The sequence below is a fragment of the Diceros bicornis genome, chromosome 31, assembly GCF_020826845.1.
Source record: "Diceros bicornis minor isolate mBicDic1 chromosome 31, mDicBic1.mat.cur, whole genome shotgun sequence".
In the NCBI taxonomy this organism is placed as follows: Eukaryota; Metazoa; Chordata; class Mammalia; order Perissodactyla; family Rhinocerotidae; genus Diceros; species Diceros bicornis.
The window spans coordinates 16,498,005-16,516,918 of NC_080770.1; the positions used below are offsets into that span (position 1 = coordinate 16,498,005).

Consider the following 18,914-nt stretch of genomic DNA (forward strand, 5'->3'; position numbering starts at 1 on the left):
GATGTGGGGAAGGGGGCCTGGGGAGGGGGCATGGGGCCTCCCAGCCGGCAGAGTCACGGAGGATGGTGTTGGAGTTGGGATTTTTTGGCATTAGACTGGACTTCAAGTTGTGACCAACTAGCCTTGGGCTAGTTGATAAAATCTCCTGGAGCTTCTGTTTCCTTGTTAGTAAACTGAAGATAACAAGCGCTAACTTGGCCATACATGGACTGTACATGAAGGCTCCCCACCCCCTGTGCCTGCTTCAGAATTGCTGCTGTTATTATTTTAGCAGATGGTCTTCAGAATTTGGGCTCTGTTCCTGTGTCCCCATCTACTGCCAGATGGGGTAGGACGGAGGGGCTTTTTTGCAGCTGTTTCTAACAGCTGGCCTCTTTCTCCACTGCACGAAGAACGCTTTGTCCACCTGTACCTTTCCCCCAGCCACCTGCACCAAGCAGCCTCCGCCTTATTTTACAGGATCCAGAGACTCACTTGCTGATGGTTTTTGCCCAAGTTGGAACAGCCGGAACCAGAGAGCTACCTGACCGGAAGGGCCTGCCAAAGGAATTTTCCAAGTGCTAAAACGCCAGGCCTTGCAGCTCCTGTGGTCAGCCCAGGAGGCCACCAGTGGGATTGGAGGATCGGCAGCACCTCAGGCCATGGCGGGTCAGGGCCTGCCCCTACGAGTGGCCACCCTGCTGACGGGGCTGCTGGAATGTCTTGGCTTTGCGGGCGTCCTCTTCGGCTGGGCGTCGCTGGTGTTCGTCTTCAAAATAGAACGTTACTTTGAAGAGCTGTGTGAACGGAATGCCGGGCTGACGGGCAATGCCACGCTGATTGGCAATGTCACCGGGCAGACTGGTAAGGGAGTGATGACTTGTCTAAGAAGTTGAGGCTTGTTCCCACGGGATGGGAAGGGGTAGGAAGGACTCCATCCCCTGCTCATCCTGCCAACCTTTCTATGGTGAGAGGAAGGGGGTGTCAGCCTCCCCCGCCCCTTACCCCTCAACCTTGGTCTAGGAGGTACCTGGGGAGGGAAGTACCAGCTCCTGAGGGGTTATTAGGGACAGTCACAGTTCACCTCACCAGAGGGAGAACTTTCCACCAGCAAGCTGTCCAAGATGGGAGAGGCTGCTCTAGAGGGGAGCCAGGTTGGGTACCCACCTGGCAGGAAGGCTGGGACGGATGGGAGGTTGGCCCATCCACCCTGTCTTCTGAGATCTTCCTTTCTGTCCTCCAGACTGCAAAGCCCAGGATGAGAGGTTCTCGCTTATCTTTACCGTGGCGTCCTTCATGAACAACTTCATGACGTTCCCCACCGGCTACATCTTTGACCGTTTCAAGACCACCGTGGCCCGCCTCATAGCCATGTAAGTCCCAAAGGCCCAGTCTGGGTGGAGGTGAGCAAGAGGAATTCTTCTGGCCGCCGCGTGTCTTGGAGGGAGACTCAGGCCAGGCAGCTGGGCAGCCCTGCTAGGCCCTGCCTCAGCCGCTCTGTTAGAAGCAGCCCCGAGTGTGGACTCTGTGTAGACTGGCTCTCTTCCCACACCCCAACTTCCTTTTCCTTACCTCCTTCCTCTGTTCCGTGTGAGTGTGTGTTCTGTATGACGTGCTGAATTGAGCAGGAGCCCAGGCCTACTCTCTGGGAGGGCTGGCCTGGAGCCAGGGTTATGAAATTAGCAAAACCTAAAATTGTCACTCTGCCTTCATCCTGGGGATCCTTGTCTATATCTTCTACAAGGCTTCACGCCCAAGTTGCTCAGGCTTAATTATCATCCTCCTCACCTCCCATCACTCCCCAAAGACTTAGCCAATGGGTTCTCCTGGGTATCTCCAGTGGTGAGATTTCAGGGGCTGGGGCTGGAGGAGATGCAGTGGGGTTTCCCATGCAGATGAGTCAAGAAGGCCAAGGGACTTGCTCTCGCTTGCCCAGGGTGCCCCTGCAACTGGCCAGTTTCAGTGATAAGAAGTGGCCTGCTGGGGGCTGATAGGACCCAAAGCAAGGCAGGCATGTGAGAGATTAGTTGTCAGAGGGACTGCAGGGCCAGCTGGGCCCGGAAATGGCCAGAGAGTAAAGCCAGTCCCTTGATCTTTAAGCATTTGGCGCATAATGACTTTATCTCAGTCTCTCTTGTCTTTGGTCTCCTCCTCTTCCCTCTCCTTCCTCCGCTCCCTCCCTCTTCTCCAGCCTTCATGTGATAAGAAAAACCCAGTCTTCCTTCCTGTGTTTCTCCTTTACTTCCACACACAACACTTCACTTCTGACATTTCTTGTCACCAAATGGGGGGAAGGTTCCCACACCAAGCCATTCTGCGACACCAGCTGGGTGACCTACAATTTAACTCAATTCTGACATTATCTACCTGGAGATAGAGTCAGATCTTACAGGTAAGGCTCAATGCCACGAGACTGCCCCCCACTTCAGACACTAGTCGCAAGTGGTAAGTTCCTGGGTTACCCACAACTTCTGTCTGACTTGGCTACAGATCAGAGCTTCCCATGACCTCCTTCCCTTGGATTCAATTCTTTGCTAGAACAGCTTACAGAACTCAGGGAAAAACTTACTTACGTTTACCAGTTCGTTAATAGATATGATAAAGGATACACATGAACGGCCAGATGAAGGGATACCTAGGGTGAGGTCTGGGAGGGCCCCGAGCCCAGGAGCTTCTGTCCCTGTGGAGTTTGGGTGTACCACCCTCCCGGTATATGGATGTGTTCACCAACCTGGAAGCTCTCCGAACTCCCTACTACTGGGATTTTGTGGAGGCTTCCTCATGTAGGCATGATCAATCATTAACTCCATTTCCAGCCCCTATCCTGCTTAGAGAAGTGGGAAGTGGGGCTGGAAATTCCAATCTTCTAATTATGGCTTTGTCTTTCTGGTGACCCGCCCCCATCCAGGAGCGATCCAGGAGCCCACCCAGAGTCACTTCATTAGAGCAAAAGATGCTCCCAGTGCTCTTATCACTGAGGAATTTACAAGGGTTTTAGAAGTACTGTGTCAGGGACTGGGCACAAGGACCAAATATATATTTCTTATTATAAATCACTATATCACACTTAGGCACTACTTTTATTACGCTGTGTCTTAGAAGACCCCCAAACTGCTAAGAGATCCCCATAACCTTGGGATTGTGGTTCTGTAGTGTGAGAATCCTAGAACTTTAAGCTCGCGGTCTAGATCAGTCCAATCATTTCCTTTTATAGAAAAGGCCAATGAGGCCCAGAGAAGGGCAGTGTCTCGCCCGAGGTCACACAGCGAGTAGGAATTAGGACTGAAGGTTTTGATTTGTAGTCCAGGCGCTAACCCCTTTCTCCAAGGGATTGGCCTGTGGGGATTCCCAGGTAGGAGGGCCTTGGCGCCACCCACTTGGCCTCTGGCTAAGCCCAGTAACCTTCTCTTGAACTCACTGCATCCTTAGCTGAGCTCATTGCCCAAGATTTCCCAGCCTAGCCTTGGACCTTGAGATGGGCAAAATACCATCGTTTGTGAGGTCAGGGGGATATCTCAGTCCCATCGGGGCTTCCGGCACCTGGTTCTGAGCCTGGGGCTCAAGAAGCGTTAATGCCCATTGAACTCCCAGGCTGAGAATGCACTCAAGTGCCAAATTTGGAGACTGAGTGAGCAGAATTCTCTGTTTCATCCCCCAGGTTTCTCTTTTCTTGACAACATTCTCCATCTCCCGTTCTGTGTTTCAGATTTCTCTACACCAGTGCCACTCTCACCATAGCCTTCTCCTCTGCAGGTGAGTGCTGGCAGGTGGGCGGGAGGGACACAAGCTCAGGGGCACCTGGTGGATGGGGCAGTTGCAAAAGGTGATGGGCAGGACACACTGACCCCCACGGTTATCAGAGATCCACAGACTTTGAGCTTGAAAGAATCCTCAAGAGAGTTATTACTGGTCTATGAAAATAGTTTCACCTAGTGAGAAATGCAAAAAATAGGACAATGGAGGGGTTGCTTCAGAGAGAAGAATTTATTCCAAAGATTACATCTTTTCTCTTGTATGTATTAAAATGTTCTCTCTATCCTATTTTAATGAAATGATAATATGAATGACAGTTGTTTTTGAAAATATCTTTACTTAGCAAGGTAAAAGTTGACAATCCTATTATAGTCAAAAGTTTTCAAATTTTACTGGTCCATGAATATATAAAATTCCCAAAGTCTGGGAATTCCAATCTGGTTCATTCTCCCCTTCTCCCATTATGTAGAGGAGAAAACTGAGGCTAGAGAGAGACCCCTTGCAAAGACTTGCCCAAGGCCACAGAGCAAGATGGTGGGAAGTGGGTCTGGGGTCCCTGGCTGTGCTCTCTCCTAGCATCTTGGTTATGCTGACCAAGAGATGCCTTCTAATATTTCTCCCCAGTCTCAGGTCACGTGGCTCAATTTTGGGGTTAAGAGGTAAAAGTACAGGACTCTCACGTGTGTAGTACCTATGCTGAACCTGGATGGCATCAAGGGGTCGTTTTCATTTGTACTCACTAAACATGGGCTGAGTGTTTTTGTCCAAACACATCTCATGAGATAGCCTGGTACCTCAAGCCAGTTATTTAAAACCACTCTTCTCATCAAACCAGCTTTATCTTATCTAAAAGCCTGTAAATGATTTTTAAGTGGCTGAATGTGGAGGTGGTGGCCGGGTATGTTTGGTTCACATTTGTGAATCATTTGAGCAACAATTCTCCCTTCCTCCATAAAAGAGGGCTTTTGGTTTTTGGAAAAAGATTTGGGGCCACAATGACCCAATTGTGAAAGGAATCTCAATCAACACTTAGTGCATTAGGAGAGATGTACCTTTTCTAAAGATAGAAATTGAATGGTAAATAGCACAAATAGTCTAAAATTAGTATAGTCTAAATTTACGTTACTTCTCAAGGTATAGAACAATAGCCACCTCAGAGGATATTAGGAGGCACACATGTACTATGTTATCAAGCATTGAATCACCTGGTGGAAAAGTCATTCTTTTTTTGTTTCTCTTGCAGTCGTCTGATTTCATGAACGAAAATCTTGATGTGGGGCTGGTATGATTTTAACACTATGGCAAGAGCAGATTTCAAGCTGGGAATGTTCTGAGGGCAACTACATCCAGTTACAATTTAATAACATTATTTCCCTTTCATTGTATTTATTTTTACAGTTACTTTCTATTCATGACAAGCAACACGAGTTGCTTTTCATTTACAGTAGTGATACAAAGTTTCTTTTAAAAATAATAGATTTCTTTTGGATAAAAGTGAGTCAACTTAAAGAAAGCATTTTAGCAAGTAATAGGACAGGCACAGGTTATGGTCCAAATCCAGAAGGTGGCAGAAGTCTGTGATTTGAGCAAGACTAATTTATCAAGGGCTCCCCCACTCCTGGCACTTTAGTTCTGTTATCATTCTACACTTTCCAGACCTATCATAATAATTTGTTTGCATGTCAGACTTTTCAAAGGCAAGAAGTATGCTTTACCCATCCTTCATTTCCAATGCCAAGCTCAATGCCCCATGAAGGAAATGCTCAAAGTTTAATGAACAAAGGAAAGACAGTCCGTGGCCATTTTCTCACTCAGATCTCCCAGCACCCCACGAGGCAGGAGGAGCAGGGACTGTTATTCCCATTTCACAGATAAGATGACTGAGTCACAGATTCAGAATCCAGCTCAAAGTCATGCAGCAAATAAGAGGCTGGGCTTGTGGGCAGAGTCCAGGCTTCTCTCCCCCACAGTGTCAAGGATGAATAGAAGGGGCTGTTTGTGGTTTAGTGAGAGAAGGGAGCCGTGGCTTCACTTCGAATCCTTCCTCTATCTGTAGACATCCAGGCCTGCCACAGACCGAGGACCAATCATCTTTGGTGGGGAAGAAGGTGGTTCAGGAGACCTCCACAGGGACATTTGGGGGAGCCTTGACCAGTATCCTAAGATCCTCAAAGGATGCTGGAATTGGGGCCCTGACCCCAGGATTGTTGGGAATTTGGAGCAAGTGGGAGCCAGAGTTGGGGCTCCATGTTTGGACTGCACTATGACACCACCCTACCTCTATCTTTAATTGTTTCAGGATCAGCCCTGCTGCTCTTCCTGGCCATGCCCATGCTCAGTATTGGGGGAATCCTGTTTCTGATCACCAACCTGCAGGTGTGAGCCTGCCCTAATCCCAGGCACCTGGCAGGAGGTTGGGGAGGGTGGAAGGAGGGAGAAGTACTTTTCTACATTGGCTGCCTCAAATGGAGTTGGCCCAAAGCATGGGTGGTAGCTCTTGGGGTGGAGGGTGAGTTTGGGTATAATGAAGGCCTGGCACATGCTAGGTGCTCGGGAAATATTTATTTCATGAATAAGTAAGTGATTCAGGTTGGTCATTTGTTCTCCAGGTTGGAAACCTATTTGGCAAACACCGCTCGACCATCATCACCCTCTATAATGGAGCATTTGACTCTTCCTCAGCAGTCTTCCTTATCGTTAAGGTAAAAAATAGCAATAGCCAACATTTGTTGAGCACTTATATATACCAGACACTTGTCTCGTGAACTTTGCATGGTTTCTCTCCATCAACCCTCCTGCAGCTAGAAAACGTGACACGTGAACTGGAACCCAGGTATGTTTGGTTCTAGAGTGCGAGCTTGTAACCATTAAGCCTCTTCTTTACGCTTATGTAGGATTTGGGGGCAGAGGCTAAGGGAAGGCACAGCTGTGATATGCTTGGGCCAGTGTTGGGCAGAGGCTGGGAGCCCTTTGGAATGGGTTGTTTGTGCCTGTGAGCTTCTGATTTGGACAGGGAGGTGGGAGGTGGTTAGTGGGGGCAGCAGGGGCAGACACAGAGGCCTCTCCAGCTCTCCTAAAGGCAGATGTTGGGGATCGGGGGATGGGCTGTTGCCAGTGCTACTAGTAGCCCACCCAACAGCCATTCCACCTTCTTCATGGCTGACAATTTCATCTGGGCAGTAATGTGCCCAGCCCAGGGGATGAATCCTGATTGATTTAAGCCAACTGTGGCAGTCCCTTTCCTCCTTGCTAATGATGGCTAGAGGTGGGCATATTCTCCAGTCCTTGTTAACAAGATGAAGAGGGTGTATACTGGAGAAATTTAGGGGATATTTCCCTCCCTGATGGAAGATGAGAGCAGAGCAAAAAGAAAGCCTTCCTCCTTGGTCCCTCTTTCCACCCTTCCTCTTTGAATGTTGTAGTGGGAGGACATGACAGCTGGAATTGTGGCAGCCATGCTGTGATTATGAGGCAGCAAGCTGGAGGACAAAAGCTAGCACACTAGGGATGAATGAGTGAAAAGAGTAAAAGAGTGTGGGTCCTTGATACTCCAAGTTGACCAACCTGGGACTTCCCTCTGGGCTTTGTGTGGGCAGTGGGGGAAGAAAAGAGGATCTCTGGGAGTCACTTTTCCGACATGAGACTAGCTTAGTACCATAAGCACCTTGGCTTGGAGGGTCACCCAGAGACTGAGCCCTTGAGGCATGTACTCAAGCCCTTCTACTGCTGCTAAAAGAACAACTTTCCGGGTTCTTTCTTTTTCCCCTGGATGTGCCTCCCATTCTCTTCTCCTGCTTTAGAGTTGGAAGGAGAAAGAGTTCCAGAGCAGGGGCTGGAGTTCTTAGTTTAATCTGACCTTGATGCTGCTTACTCTGACGTTGAACAATTCATTGTGCCTCTCTGAACCTCAGTTTCATTCTCTGTAAAATGAGGAGGTTGGGCTAGATCAGTGGTTTTCAAAGTGGGTGTTGAGGAACACTGAGGGGTTCCCTTTGATGTTATGTCAGTCACCAAGGAGAATGAGGGGGAGGATGACTGGACCACTCCCCACTTGATGTGTTTCATTAGCTGGATTTCTGTGTAAAATTTTATTTGAACAACAGGACTTTGCTACTATTAGGAAAAATAAATAAATAAATAAAGCACCGGGCTGGAAGATGTATGAGAAGCCGCACTAGGAGGCTCTACAAGGCTGTGGGGATGGATAACTTGCTGCCTCCTCTGCTGCTGGTTGGGCCCTGGGGTGATGGTAAGGTTATGGCTGTACCAGATGTCCTCATTAGCTTCCAGGGTGAAGGCAAGAGCTTGTACCAAGACTTATTCTTAGAGACTGGGGTTCCAGCTCCTGCTTCTCACACTGACCTTTTTTTGTGTGGTAAAATATATAACATAAAATTTGCCATCTTAACCATTTTTAAGTGTACAGTTCAGTGGCGTTAAGTTCATCATACTGTTGTGCAACCATCACCACCATCCATCTCCAGAACTCTTTTCAACCTTGTAAAACTAAAACTCTGTCCCCATTAAACAATAACTCCCCATTACCCCCAGCTCCTGGCAACCACCATTCTACTTTCTGTCCGTATGAATTTGGCTATTCTGCGTACCTCATACAAATGGAATCATATAGTATTTATCCTTCTGTTACTGGGCTTATTTCACTTAGCAAATGTCCTCCAGGTTCATTCATGTTATAGCTTGTGTCAGAATTTCATTCCTTTTTAAGGCTGAATAATATTCCATTGTATGGATAGACCACATTTTGTTTATCTGTTCTTCCGTGGATGAACGCTTGGTTTGTTTCCATCTTTTGGATGTTGTGAATAACGCTGCTGTGAACACAGGTGTTACACTGACTTTTTAACCTCCTTTTTCTGTAGCTCCTTTATGAACAGGGCATCAGCCTGAGGACTTCCTTCATCTTCTTCTCTGTCTTCAGTGTCTGGCATGTTGGGCGCACTTTCCTTCTTATGCCCCGGGGGCACATCCCCTTCCCACTGCCCCCCAACTACCGCTATGGGTAAGGACTATGACCTGGCAGTTGTGGGCCAGAGCCCCTCATGTGACCTGGGGTAGGAAGCAAGAGATAGGACACACAGGTTATAGTAGGGAAGAGGAAACCTGTCACAGGAGAGGAAGACCAGAACAGGTGTATCAGTTAGCTATTGCTGCATAACAAACTACCCCAAAACTCAGTGGCCTAAAACATTAAGCATTTGTTATTTTTCATGGGTCTGTGGGTAGCTGACTAGTTCTACTGATCAGGGACAGACTTGGATGATCTTGACAGGGCTCACTCATGCCTCTGATTATCTGGTGGGCTAGCTGGGGGTTGGCTCATCTAGGATGGCCTCACTCACGTGGGTTTTGTCTCATGCTCATATGGGGTGACAGGAATGTCTGGGTCCCCGGCTCTCATCCTTCAGCAGGCTAGCTTGGTCTTGTTCACATGGTGGTTCCATTTGCTACCAAATGGAAGGTAGCATTTGGTACCAAGAGAAATTGCAGAAATGCACAAAGTTTTGGGTTGGAATTGGCACAGCATCATTTCTGCTGCATACTCTTGGCTGAAGCAGCTTGCAAGGCCAGTGCAGATTCAGGGGATGGTGAAATAGTCAAAGCTGCAAAATTCCATTGCAAAGAGTGGAGAACAGAGGAAGTGAAGAAATATGACCATTTTTGCAGCTGCTCTGCACAAGCAGTAGAGGGAGAGCATTCATTTGCTACTCACTTACTGCCTGCCAGATTCCATGTGCTCTTTGATTTCATCTCATGATAATCCTCTCAGATAGATAGCCTTATCTCCACTTTCCAAATGATAAAAATGAGGCTCAGAAGGGTTATGTCTGAGCCATGTTGCCACAGCCAGGAAGAGGCAGAGCTGGGATTTGAATCCAGGCCTGTCCTACCCTTCCCACACTTCCAGTGGTTCCCAAACTTTGCTGCATATTAGAATCACAGAATCACTTGGTGATCTTCAAAAAATATGGAAGCCTGGCTTCCACTCCCAGACATTCTGATTTAACTGTTCTGGGCTGCGACTTGGGCATCAGGGTTGTTAAGAGGTGATTCCAAATGTGCAGTCAAGTTGAGGACCCCCTGCACTATTCTCTCCAGGCTGAGACTCAGGCTCAGCTCACAGTCCTTGGGCTGGGCTGATGGGGCTTCTGTTTCCACAGCCTGTGCTCTGGGAATGACACCAGAGAGGAGGAGAAGACAGTGGAGCCCAAAAAGCGAGAGCTAGTGTCGAAGGAGTTCCTTTCGCCAAAGGAAGGTGAGCCCACTGGTGGACCCACTTCCCCTTCAGAACCTGGCCCTCGCTGTGGCTGACCCGGTTCCTCACCTCCAGAGCTTCCCTAGAGCCTCAATCAGGAAAGGTCGGGTGGAGAAAGGACCTGTGGAATCTTCTCAACCCCCCCTCATTTTGTAGAGGGTCCAGAGAGAGACAAGACTTTTGTCTCTTCTCTCCCTCTTTTCTCTCTCTCATGTCATTATCTCCCCCCACCCCAAAGTCTGTCTTCCCTCATTTGCCTTCCCTTCCCCCTATTCCTCAGGCCTAAGTCTGCCTTATTTGTCCCCATTTCTGCAGGTCTGCTGGGTCTGCCTTCTCTCGCTGTCCCATCTCCATTGCTGCCTCCTTTCCCTCTGCCATCTCTTTTGGGTCTTTGGTTACAAACATCACAAACCACTGCTGGCTGAGGTAGAAACAAGAACAGGATTCTGGGAAGCTCACAAAACCAAGGGAAAAATGAACCTGCCAGACTCCAGGATGAGCAGAACCAGGATACCCCTGGGATCCCAGTCTAAAGTCACAGCCGGTCTGCCTCTCTAGGGAGAACGATCGTTATTGGTTGACCTGGGTGAGGAACAGAACACTTAATTCACAGTCATATCGGGACCATGAAGAAGAAGGCAGGGGAAGATTTCCAGAAGAAACCAGGATCTTGGTACCAAAAGGGAGGGGATGCAGAGCTGCTGAAACAATTATAGATGTCCACCACTAACCTTCATCTCATCTCTAACTTTCTCCTCTCCTTGCCTTTCTTTTCACCATCCTGGCTGAGAAAGATCAGGAAAGTGTTAGTGCAAGAAGTGTCATTGAATCCAAACTGTGTAGGACAGATCAGATTTCAGAAGAGGAGAAGAACCTGGGGAGGGTCATTCAAGGTGGTAAGGCCAGGATGACAGAGGCGTAGAAGGGAGGATGTGCCACTTGTGGCCAGCTCAGAGAGCATGCTGCCTGAGTTCTGGGAGGTAAGACTAGAAGGTGAGCTTGGACCTCAGACTGTCCTATTAAGGCCTCTACACTCTTGCCCACCCCAGCCCTCCACTTTCCTTGTGATTCATGCCCAGCTCCTCCTTTCTCCCTCAGAGATCCCAGATCCAGGGCAGCAGAAGGAACTCCGTCCTTTCTGGAGATACGCTTTCTCTCGGCGCTTTGCTTGGCACCTGGTGTGGCTGTCTGTGATACAATTGTGGCATTATCTCTTCATTGGCACCCTCAACTCTCTGCTGACCAACTTGGCCAAGGGGGACAGGGGACTAGGTATGTGGCAGGGCTGGGAGGCAGCCCATCTGTGCATCCCAGTTGGGGACCTGGAACCTCGAGGGGGATGGGGTGCTAAGCCCAGCAGGGCTGTGTGCTCCAGAGAAAGGTCTGAGCAGGGGTGTGGGGAGGATGGTCAGGCAGAGCAGGGTGGGAGAGTCCCCTCCTCTAAGGCAGCCCTGGAAATTTCTTATCTCCCAACCCCTCTCTACCCTCTGCAGTCAGCACCTACACAAATGCCTTTGCCATCACTCAGTTCTTTGGAGTGCTCTGTGCCCCCTGGAATGGCCTGCTCATGGACCGGCTTAAACAGAGGTACCAGAAGAAAGCGAAAAAGACAGGTGAGACCTGGGCTCTGGAGCATCAGGGAACGAGGAAGGGAGAGATCTTCATTTACCTTCATGCCCATCTTCTCTTTTGTTCTTAATCCTTTTTTTCTCTTTTGTTCTTAATCCTTTTCTACTTGCATCTGTCCATCCCTCCATCTGTCCCACCACTAGTCACTGAGTGCCAGTTATGGGCCAGCCATAGATCCAGATTCAACAATGGACAAGACACATATGTCCTTTTTCTCAAGCTGTTCTCAGTGTAGAGAGTAGAGAAAGGCAAGTAATTAAGCATTACAATCTATAAAGTAAACCTTCAGGGGGCACATAACGTGTTGTGGGTGAGGATGGGGTTGGTGTCTGGGAAGGCTTCCTGGAGAAAGTGACATCTAAGCAGAGACCTGAAGGATGAGTCAGAAGCGAGGAGACGAAGAGGAGGGCCCTGGGAGAGTGGCCCAAGAATACGGTGGGGTCAAGGTGGAGTCAAGGTTGTGAAAGAGAGTGAAACGTTGAGGAATGGGAGGAATCCCTTGAAGTGCTTCAGGCTGGCCAGGGTATGAAGCAGTATGGAAGGGGCTGGAGAGAGAGACATGAGAAGGGGCAGGCTGTGCCCCCTGCCAAGGAGCTTGGACATGCTCCTTGGACATGAATGGAGGAACAGAGGGGTGCTGAGGTATTTTAACCTGCAGGGATGGGGGATGGGGAAGAACAAAAGTAGACAGTAACATTTCTCCTGTGGGTTTCATCTACACCCCTCCCTGACTCCCTGCCTGGCTTCTCCTACCCCTGCTGGAGTATTTACAGCAAATCTCAGACATCAAATCATTTCATCTATAAATACTGGAGTTTGTAGCTCTAACAGATAAGGCCTCTTTTACTTAAACCTCACCGTAATATCATTATCACACCTAACAAAAAAATCCCAATAATCTCTTAATATCGTCTACTATGCATTCCTGCTCAAATTTCCCTAATTGTCTCAAATATGTTGTTTTACAGTTTGTTTGTTCAAATTAAGAGCCACACAATTTTTTTGGTTGATGTGCCTTTTATGTCTTTTTAAATCTATGAGCATGCTCTTCTGCCCACTTTTTTGCCTTGTTGTTGATTTGTTGAAGAAACTGGATTGTTTGTCCTGTCCAATTTCCCAATTTTGGATTTGGCATCCTTTTGGTGTCATTTAAAATGTTTTTCTTTGATTGGATATTTCTTGTAAACAGGTAGATTGGAGGTTCGAGGAGACTCAGTTTAATATTTTTGGCGAGAATAATTCAGAGGTGGAGCTGTGGGCTTCCTGTGGGCTCCCATTAGCAGGCCCCTGGTACCTGTTGTCCTGTTCTTATGACGTTAAGATTGATCAATGGGCTCAGACATTGTCAGTCTGATCCACTTATTCTAAAGTTTCCCATCAACTGCATACCTGGTGATCGTAGCAGCCATTGATGACCAATGCCTAGACCCATTATTTTATTCGAGTTGCAAATGATGTTCTATTTCTATCTTTCCTTCTGCCTTTAATAGCTAGAATTCCTCTAGAAATAAAAACTTCCCATTATTAACTATTTTGTTACCCTGAAATAAATGCTCTATTTTTCCTCTTTTTACCAGTTTCAGAATAGTGCATTGATGCCCCAGCAACCTCCAGAGGTGACTGCTTGATGTTTCTCTTTCCAAGTCTCATCTTAAATATATTGGATGTGTTTCGATCCATTTCACCACAATTCTTTTTGATGCTCAAATTGTCCCATCTTTGGCCATTGTGAACTTTACCAATCCAGTATCTGTGTCCTTTAGACATAATCCCATTAGCTTTAGAGAGTGTCTTTACTTTCTAGCACAATGGATGTTCAGGTCCATTTCATTGGGTGTTTCCTGCCCCAGACCTGAAACCAGCCATTTCTCCAAGTAGCCCTGGGTCCCCTTAATGGGAAATGATATCTCAAGACTGTGGTCTAGATGCTAGGTTTTCTAATTCTGCTGGGTTGTCATTGCTTTTGGGCTTTGGATAGAGTTAAGATATACATAATTTTTTGGAAGAAAAAAATACATCATGAATACCTAATAATGATATTTTAATTCAAATTTTACTTCCTTAATTTTACATTTGTATCTCTTTTTCTCTTCCTCTGAAAATCTTGGTTCCTAATAATACTGTACACACACACACAGTATTTTAAAAATATATTTTATATACTATTACTGATTTTAGCAATGTCGATACTATTAATAACAATACTGTTGCTGAGTGCTCTTGGTCCCTCCCTCTGTCCCTTCCTTCCTTCCTTCATTCTTTCCATTCTCCTCCTTAGCACATATCCCACAAGAGATGTACAGTCATATTACCGTGTTTTAAGAGTCACCAACTTCAGGGGCCGGCCTGGTGGCGTAGTGGTTAAGTTCTCGCACTCCGCCTCAGCGGCCTGGGGTTCGCAGGTTCAGATGCTGGGTGCCAACTGACGACACCGCTTGTCAAGCCGTGCCGTGACAGCGTCGCATATAAAGTAGAGGAAGATGGGCACGGATGTTAGCCCAGGGCCAATCTTCCTCAGCAAAAAGAGGAGGATTGGCAACGGATGTTAGCTCAGGGCTAATCTGCCTCACCAAAAAAAAAAAGAATCATAACTTGACATAAAGTTATGTTCATTGGTTTCATTTTGTTCCTGATTTTTTGGAATGGCTTTGCTTGTTTTCTTCCTATTATTTTTATTTAATTTTGTTTTTAAGCATTTCTATATCAATCATTTACGTTTTTCCAAAGCCAAAACTGTGAAACAAGATACGTTCAAAGAAGTTTAGTTTTCCTCTCTCTTCTCTGCAGCCCATGTGTTCCCTCTGTCTTTAGGAAGTGATTTTTTTCTTCAAGACAGACTATATATATATAACGTCCCTCTCAGATGAAGGCCGCATACTGCACGCCCTATTGTGCAGTCTTCCTTCTGTGCGACGGTCTGTCCTGAGGCTGCTCCACACCAGGGCCCTCTCCTCTCTCCTCTCGCCGCGGCCTCGTTCTCCGTGATGGGGCTGCAGCAGAGCCGATGCAGCTGTCTCTCCTGACGGCTGTTTGGATTGTCTCTGTCTTTTGTTAGTACCTGTCGTGCTACCTGGAATATCTGGCGTCGAGTTGGAGGGGCCAGAGCAGGTGGCCCTGTTAGGAGGCCATTTAATCTATGTAACCTGTGAGTGAGTGATGGTGGCTTAAAACTAGGATGAGGGGGTAGCAAAGGAGAGGAGTGGATACATCTGAATGATAATTAGGAAGTGGGTTATCAACATTTAATGATGGACTGGAGATGGGGCCTGTGGGAGGAGGAGGACTGAAGGATGACCCCCAGGTTTCTGCCTGGATGGTTAGATGGATGGTGGCTCCTCCCTTTTCCCCGATCTCTCTTGCCTCCTCCCTGCTCTCCATTGTGCCCACTTCCAGCCAGCCTCTCCTCTTCCCTTTTGGACCAGGTTCCTCAGCCTCGGCGGTGGTCCTTTGCTCCACGGTGCCTTCGCTGGCCCTTACGTCTCTGCTGTGCCTGGGCTTCGCCCTCTGTGCCTCAATCCCTGTCCTCCCCCTCCAGTATGTCACCTTCATCTTGCAAGTGATCAGCCGCTCCTTCCTGTATGGGGGCAATGCTGCCTTCCTGACCCTTGCGTAAGTGGACTTGGGGTGTGTTACATAATGGGGGACACAGTGGGCAACGGGAAGCGTGCTGGAGGTAAAGAAATCGGGAGGTGAGGATGGGCCTGAGGTGGTCAGGTGAAGGAGACAGGGTCTGGGAGGAGGTGTATGGGGCGGCGCCTGGAGGTGGAGGCTAGTGGGAGGAATAGAGCTTTCATGGACTTGAGCCTTCGTATCAGCTCCCTCTCTGCTTCTGTTATCTGCCCGGTGAGCTCCTATTCACCCTCCAAGGCCCACCTCTGTTCTAGCTCTCCCAGGGAAGAGTTGGAAAGAAAGTGTCTTCCCTTGTTTGTGCCCTGGGAACTCTATTCTTGCTTCCTTTGATGGTGCACGCATCGTCTGGCATACAGTGATCTGTTCACATGTCTGTCTTTTCCTTGCACCCCCCCCGCCCCGGGGCACAGCCTGTGTCCGGGTCCCTGCTGTTTTCCCACAGCCCAGCACAATGCCTTCTCTGTGTTCTATGGTTTGAAAGCCTGAGCAAAGGGAAAGGGAGGAGGGCTGTGTGGGAGTAAGTGGGTGAAGACAGGCCTAAGACAGGGGAGTTGGGAGCAAGTGGCTGACAAAGGCCCACCCAGGCCAGGCCCTCCTTGGAGGGAGGGTCCCTGAGGTTCCCATTTGTCTCTCTTTCAGTTTCCCTTCAGATCACTTTGGGAAGCTCTTTGGGCTAGTGATGACCTTGTCAGCCGTCGTGTCTCTGCTCCAGTTCCCCATCTTCACCTTCATCAAGGGCCCCCTCCAGAATAACCCATTCTATGTGAGTACTGTGGGGCCTCAGACCAGCAAGGACATCCAGATTGGGGCGACTCAGTGGGGACCCAGCAGAGGGCGCCCCAAATCTGGCTGAGGTGATTCCTGCAGGAACATTGCTGCACATGGGTACATCCTTGGTCTTGCTTCTCAAACTGGGCTCAGTGGGAGTACCTTGCCTTATGCTGGGGGTACCTAAAGCATAAGGTTATCATGGCGTGGCTGCCAAGAGGGTCCACGTTATTCAGAGATTTGGGGAGAAGATATTTTTTTGTGTGTGGAAACAAATAGACATATTCTGAAGGAGAATGCAAAATCCTCACCATAATTCAATGAAAGCCTAAGACTTCAAAGATATTCCCTGCTTGCAGTGAGCACTGGTTGACCCTGGCCTCGGACCTAGGGCTGCAACAGGCATTGGTTTCCACAGTTGATCTAAGGGGCAAGAGCTCTGTGCTCTCACCCCTGCACCCCCGCACCTGGAGGGATGCTCACAGGCCCAGCCCTGGGAGATGGACATGACTCTCCAGCTTTTTGCAGATTAAAGAAACTGAGGCTCAAAGATTTGGGTTGTGTGGCTTGTATATCAGAAGCCCACAGCTAAGGAGCAGAAGGCTTCTGACTTTGAGTTCAGTGTTCTGACCACTTCACAGCCCTGTTAGAGTCATGTTAAAAAGATCAACAAAGGGGCTGGCCCAGTGGCGTAGTGGTTGGGTTCGCACGTTCCACTTTGGCGGCCCACGGTTCCTGGGTTTGGATCCCGGACGTGGACCTACACGCCGCTCCTAAAAGCCTTGCTGTGGCGGTGTCCCATACACAAACATAGAGGAAGATTGGCACAGATGTTAGCTCAGGGCTGATGTTCCTCACCCAAAGACAAAAAAAGATGAGCAAAGTTATAGAATAAGAGTTTAAATCAGTCATTGGGATGAAAAAAAAAAAGGATTGAATTTAAAAACCGAGGAGAATTACTTGATTGTGATATCAGATGCCCCTAACTGAATATTCCGAAGACGTGATGTAGCTCTGGTGCCTCCACCAACTTCCCCTGTGACCTTGAGCCGGTCTTTGAATGCTCCCTAGGCCTCTGCTTCTTCATCCATGAAATGGGCATAATATTCCTCCCCACCCCGCTTCACAGGGCAGAATGAAAAGTAACTGAGTACTTCCTCCAGGGCACCAGAGTGTCGGAGCAGAAAATAGAAGATGCACTAGGCAGAATTCTGGTCCGTTCATTGGTCGCGGGTGTTGCTCAGATTCCCGGACTCGCCTCACTCCTTCCTCTCCCCCTCCAGGTGAATGTGATGCTGGTGCTTGCCACTCTGCTGACGTTCGTCCACCCCTTCCTGGTCTATCGGGAATGCCAGCGGGAAGAAGGGCCCCCTGCAGTCGCCTAGTTCAGAAGCCCTCGCTTTTCAGCTCTGCAGATGCTTTTGCTAATCTTCCCCCACCTTTGAGGACCCCGTGTCCAGAAAGTCTTTTGCCAACTCAGGCTACTTGTATTAAGCAAATGTTATTTTTTCTTGGAAAAAAAAAAGAAAGACATTTAACTGCTAGCTGAGACTTCTGATCGGCAAGAAAAGAATTTCAGTTGCCAAGCTGATTGGTACCCTACAGACCCATAGCAAAGGCTGGTGGAAGTTCTCCTTAGTTCCAGAGCAGGAAGCACATGGCCTTGGCAGACCCTTGACCCGAGGGGAGGTGATGTGATGGGGGAGGAGGTGTGTCACCTCCTTCTCTAGGCCTCTTTGGCCATGAAACCCGTGCTTGTCTGGGCCCCGTGCTGCCAGGTAAATTTCCAGGTGAAGAGTGAGGTCGTCATGGCCTCAGCTATGCCACCCGGCATTGAGAGGTGGAACCCAGCTCTCCCCCAAAGGCACAGCCTTGGTTAGATAGTGGCAGTGAGCCTTGGGAGAAAGAGGAGCAGATGGGGTGGGCTGGGGGTCCCTGGGCCTGAGATCCAGCTCTGCCACTCATGCTGGAGGACCTTGAACAGACCCTTCTCTGGTCTGAGCATCAATTTTCCCAGCTGTAAAATGGGAGGCTTCTGGAGTTGGAGGTTCTTTCTGGAGCTAATGTTCTAGAAGGTTTTAAGAGGACTGACAGAGAGGCCACCCAGAGAGCCTTGCGAACCAGCCAGCCTGCTTGACTCTAGGATTTCTGACGAAGCCTTTTAGGGATGTTTTCCACTTGAAGAAGGTGGATGGTGCTTTACCTTGAGCATTATATAAAAATGATCTCTGGAGAAGAATTTTATAGAAAAATAAGGTCGCTCTGCTTCAGGAAACTACTGCTTCACATCTTCAGGCTTTGGGGCTGTCATGTGCATGTGCGTGCACGTGTGTGTGTTCCTGCCCCCAGCCCCAGCCTGGGGGAGTGAATGCAGGAGTGAAGGGGAGGGAGCTGGCTGCAGCATCCTGATGTGGCAGCTGGACCCAGAGAGGGGCAAGAGCCCTCAGACAGGGGTCCAGCTGCTTGGTCTTTGGATATGGGCCCTCCACCACCCTAGCCCAACCCCCACCCAAGAATCCCTTCCGTTGCCTCCTCTTCCTCCCCACCCCCATCCCCCACCACAACACTCCACACTCCCAGCTGGAAGCACTAGATGGAATCACAAGGTCCCTGGGTTAGTCTCAATTCTGCCACCCAGCAGCTGGGCATGTCCCTTCACCATTCTGAATCACAGCTTCCTCACCTGCCAAGAGCAGTTAATCATTTCTATCCCTGAGAGTGACTGTGAGAATTTGAAGTGATTGCTACTGCCTAACACCTGGTGGGAGCACATGAGCATTTGTCCCTTCATTTACTCATGACCAGAAAGGAGAGGGGTAGCAAGGAGGGAGAAGGTGAGGGACCTGGAGGGAGAGAGATGGGAGAATCTGAAATATACCAG

At 48.7% G+C, this 18,914-nt stretch overlaps 2 protein-coding genes across 2 annotated transcripts in view; both read left to right on the plus strand.

The window, feature by feature from the left end:
* SSRP1 (structure specific recognition protein 1) overlaps positions 1 to 18,914 on the plus strand; it is a 205,995-nt gene that overhangs the window by 69,804 nt on the left and 117,277 nt on the right. The window lies entirely within an intron of this gene.
* On the plus strand, positions 426 to 18,290 carry SLC43A3 (solute carrier family 43 member 3). Its single transcript, XM_058526853.1, has 12 exons — positions 426 to 843; positions 1,223 to 1,352; positions 3,686 to 3,732; positions 6,032 to 6,108; positions 6,342 to 6,434; positions 8,613 to 8,752; positions 9,912 to 10,006; positions 11,105 to 11,278; positions 11,500 to 11,619; positions 15,058 to 15,244; positions 15,905 to 16,028; positions 17,317 to 18,290. Exons 1-12 carry the CDS (start codon positions 642 to 644, stop codon positions 17,416 to 17,418), a joined length of 1,491 nt encoding a protein of 496 aa, XP_058382836.1. The 5' UTR covers positions 426 to 641; the 3' UTR covers positions 17,419 to 18,290.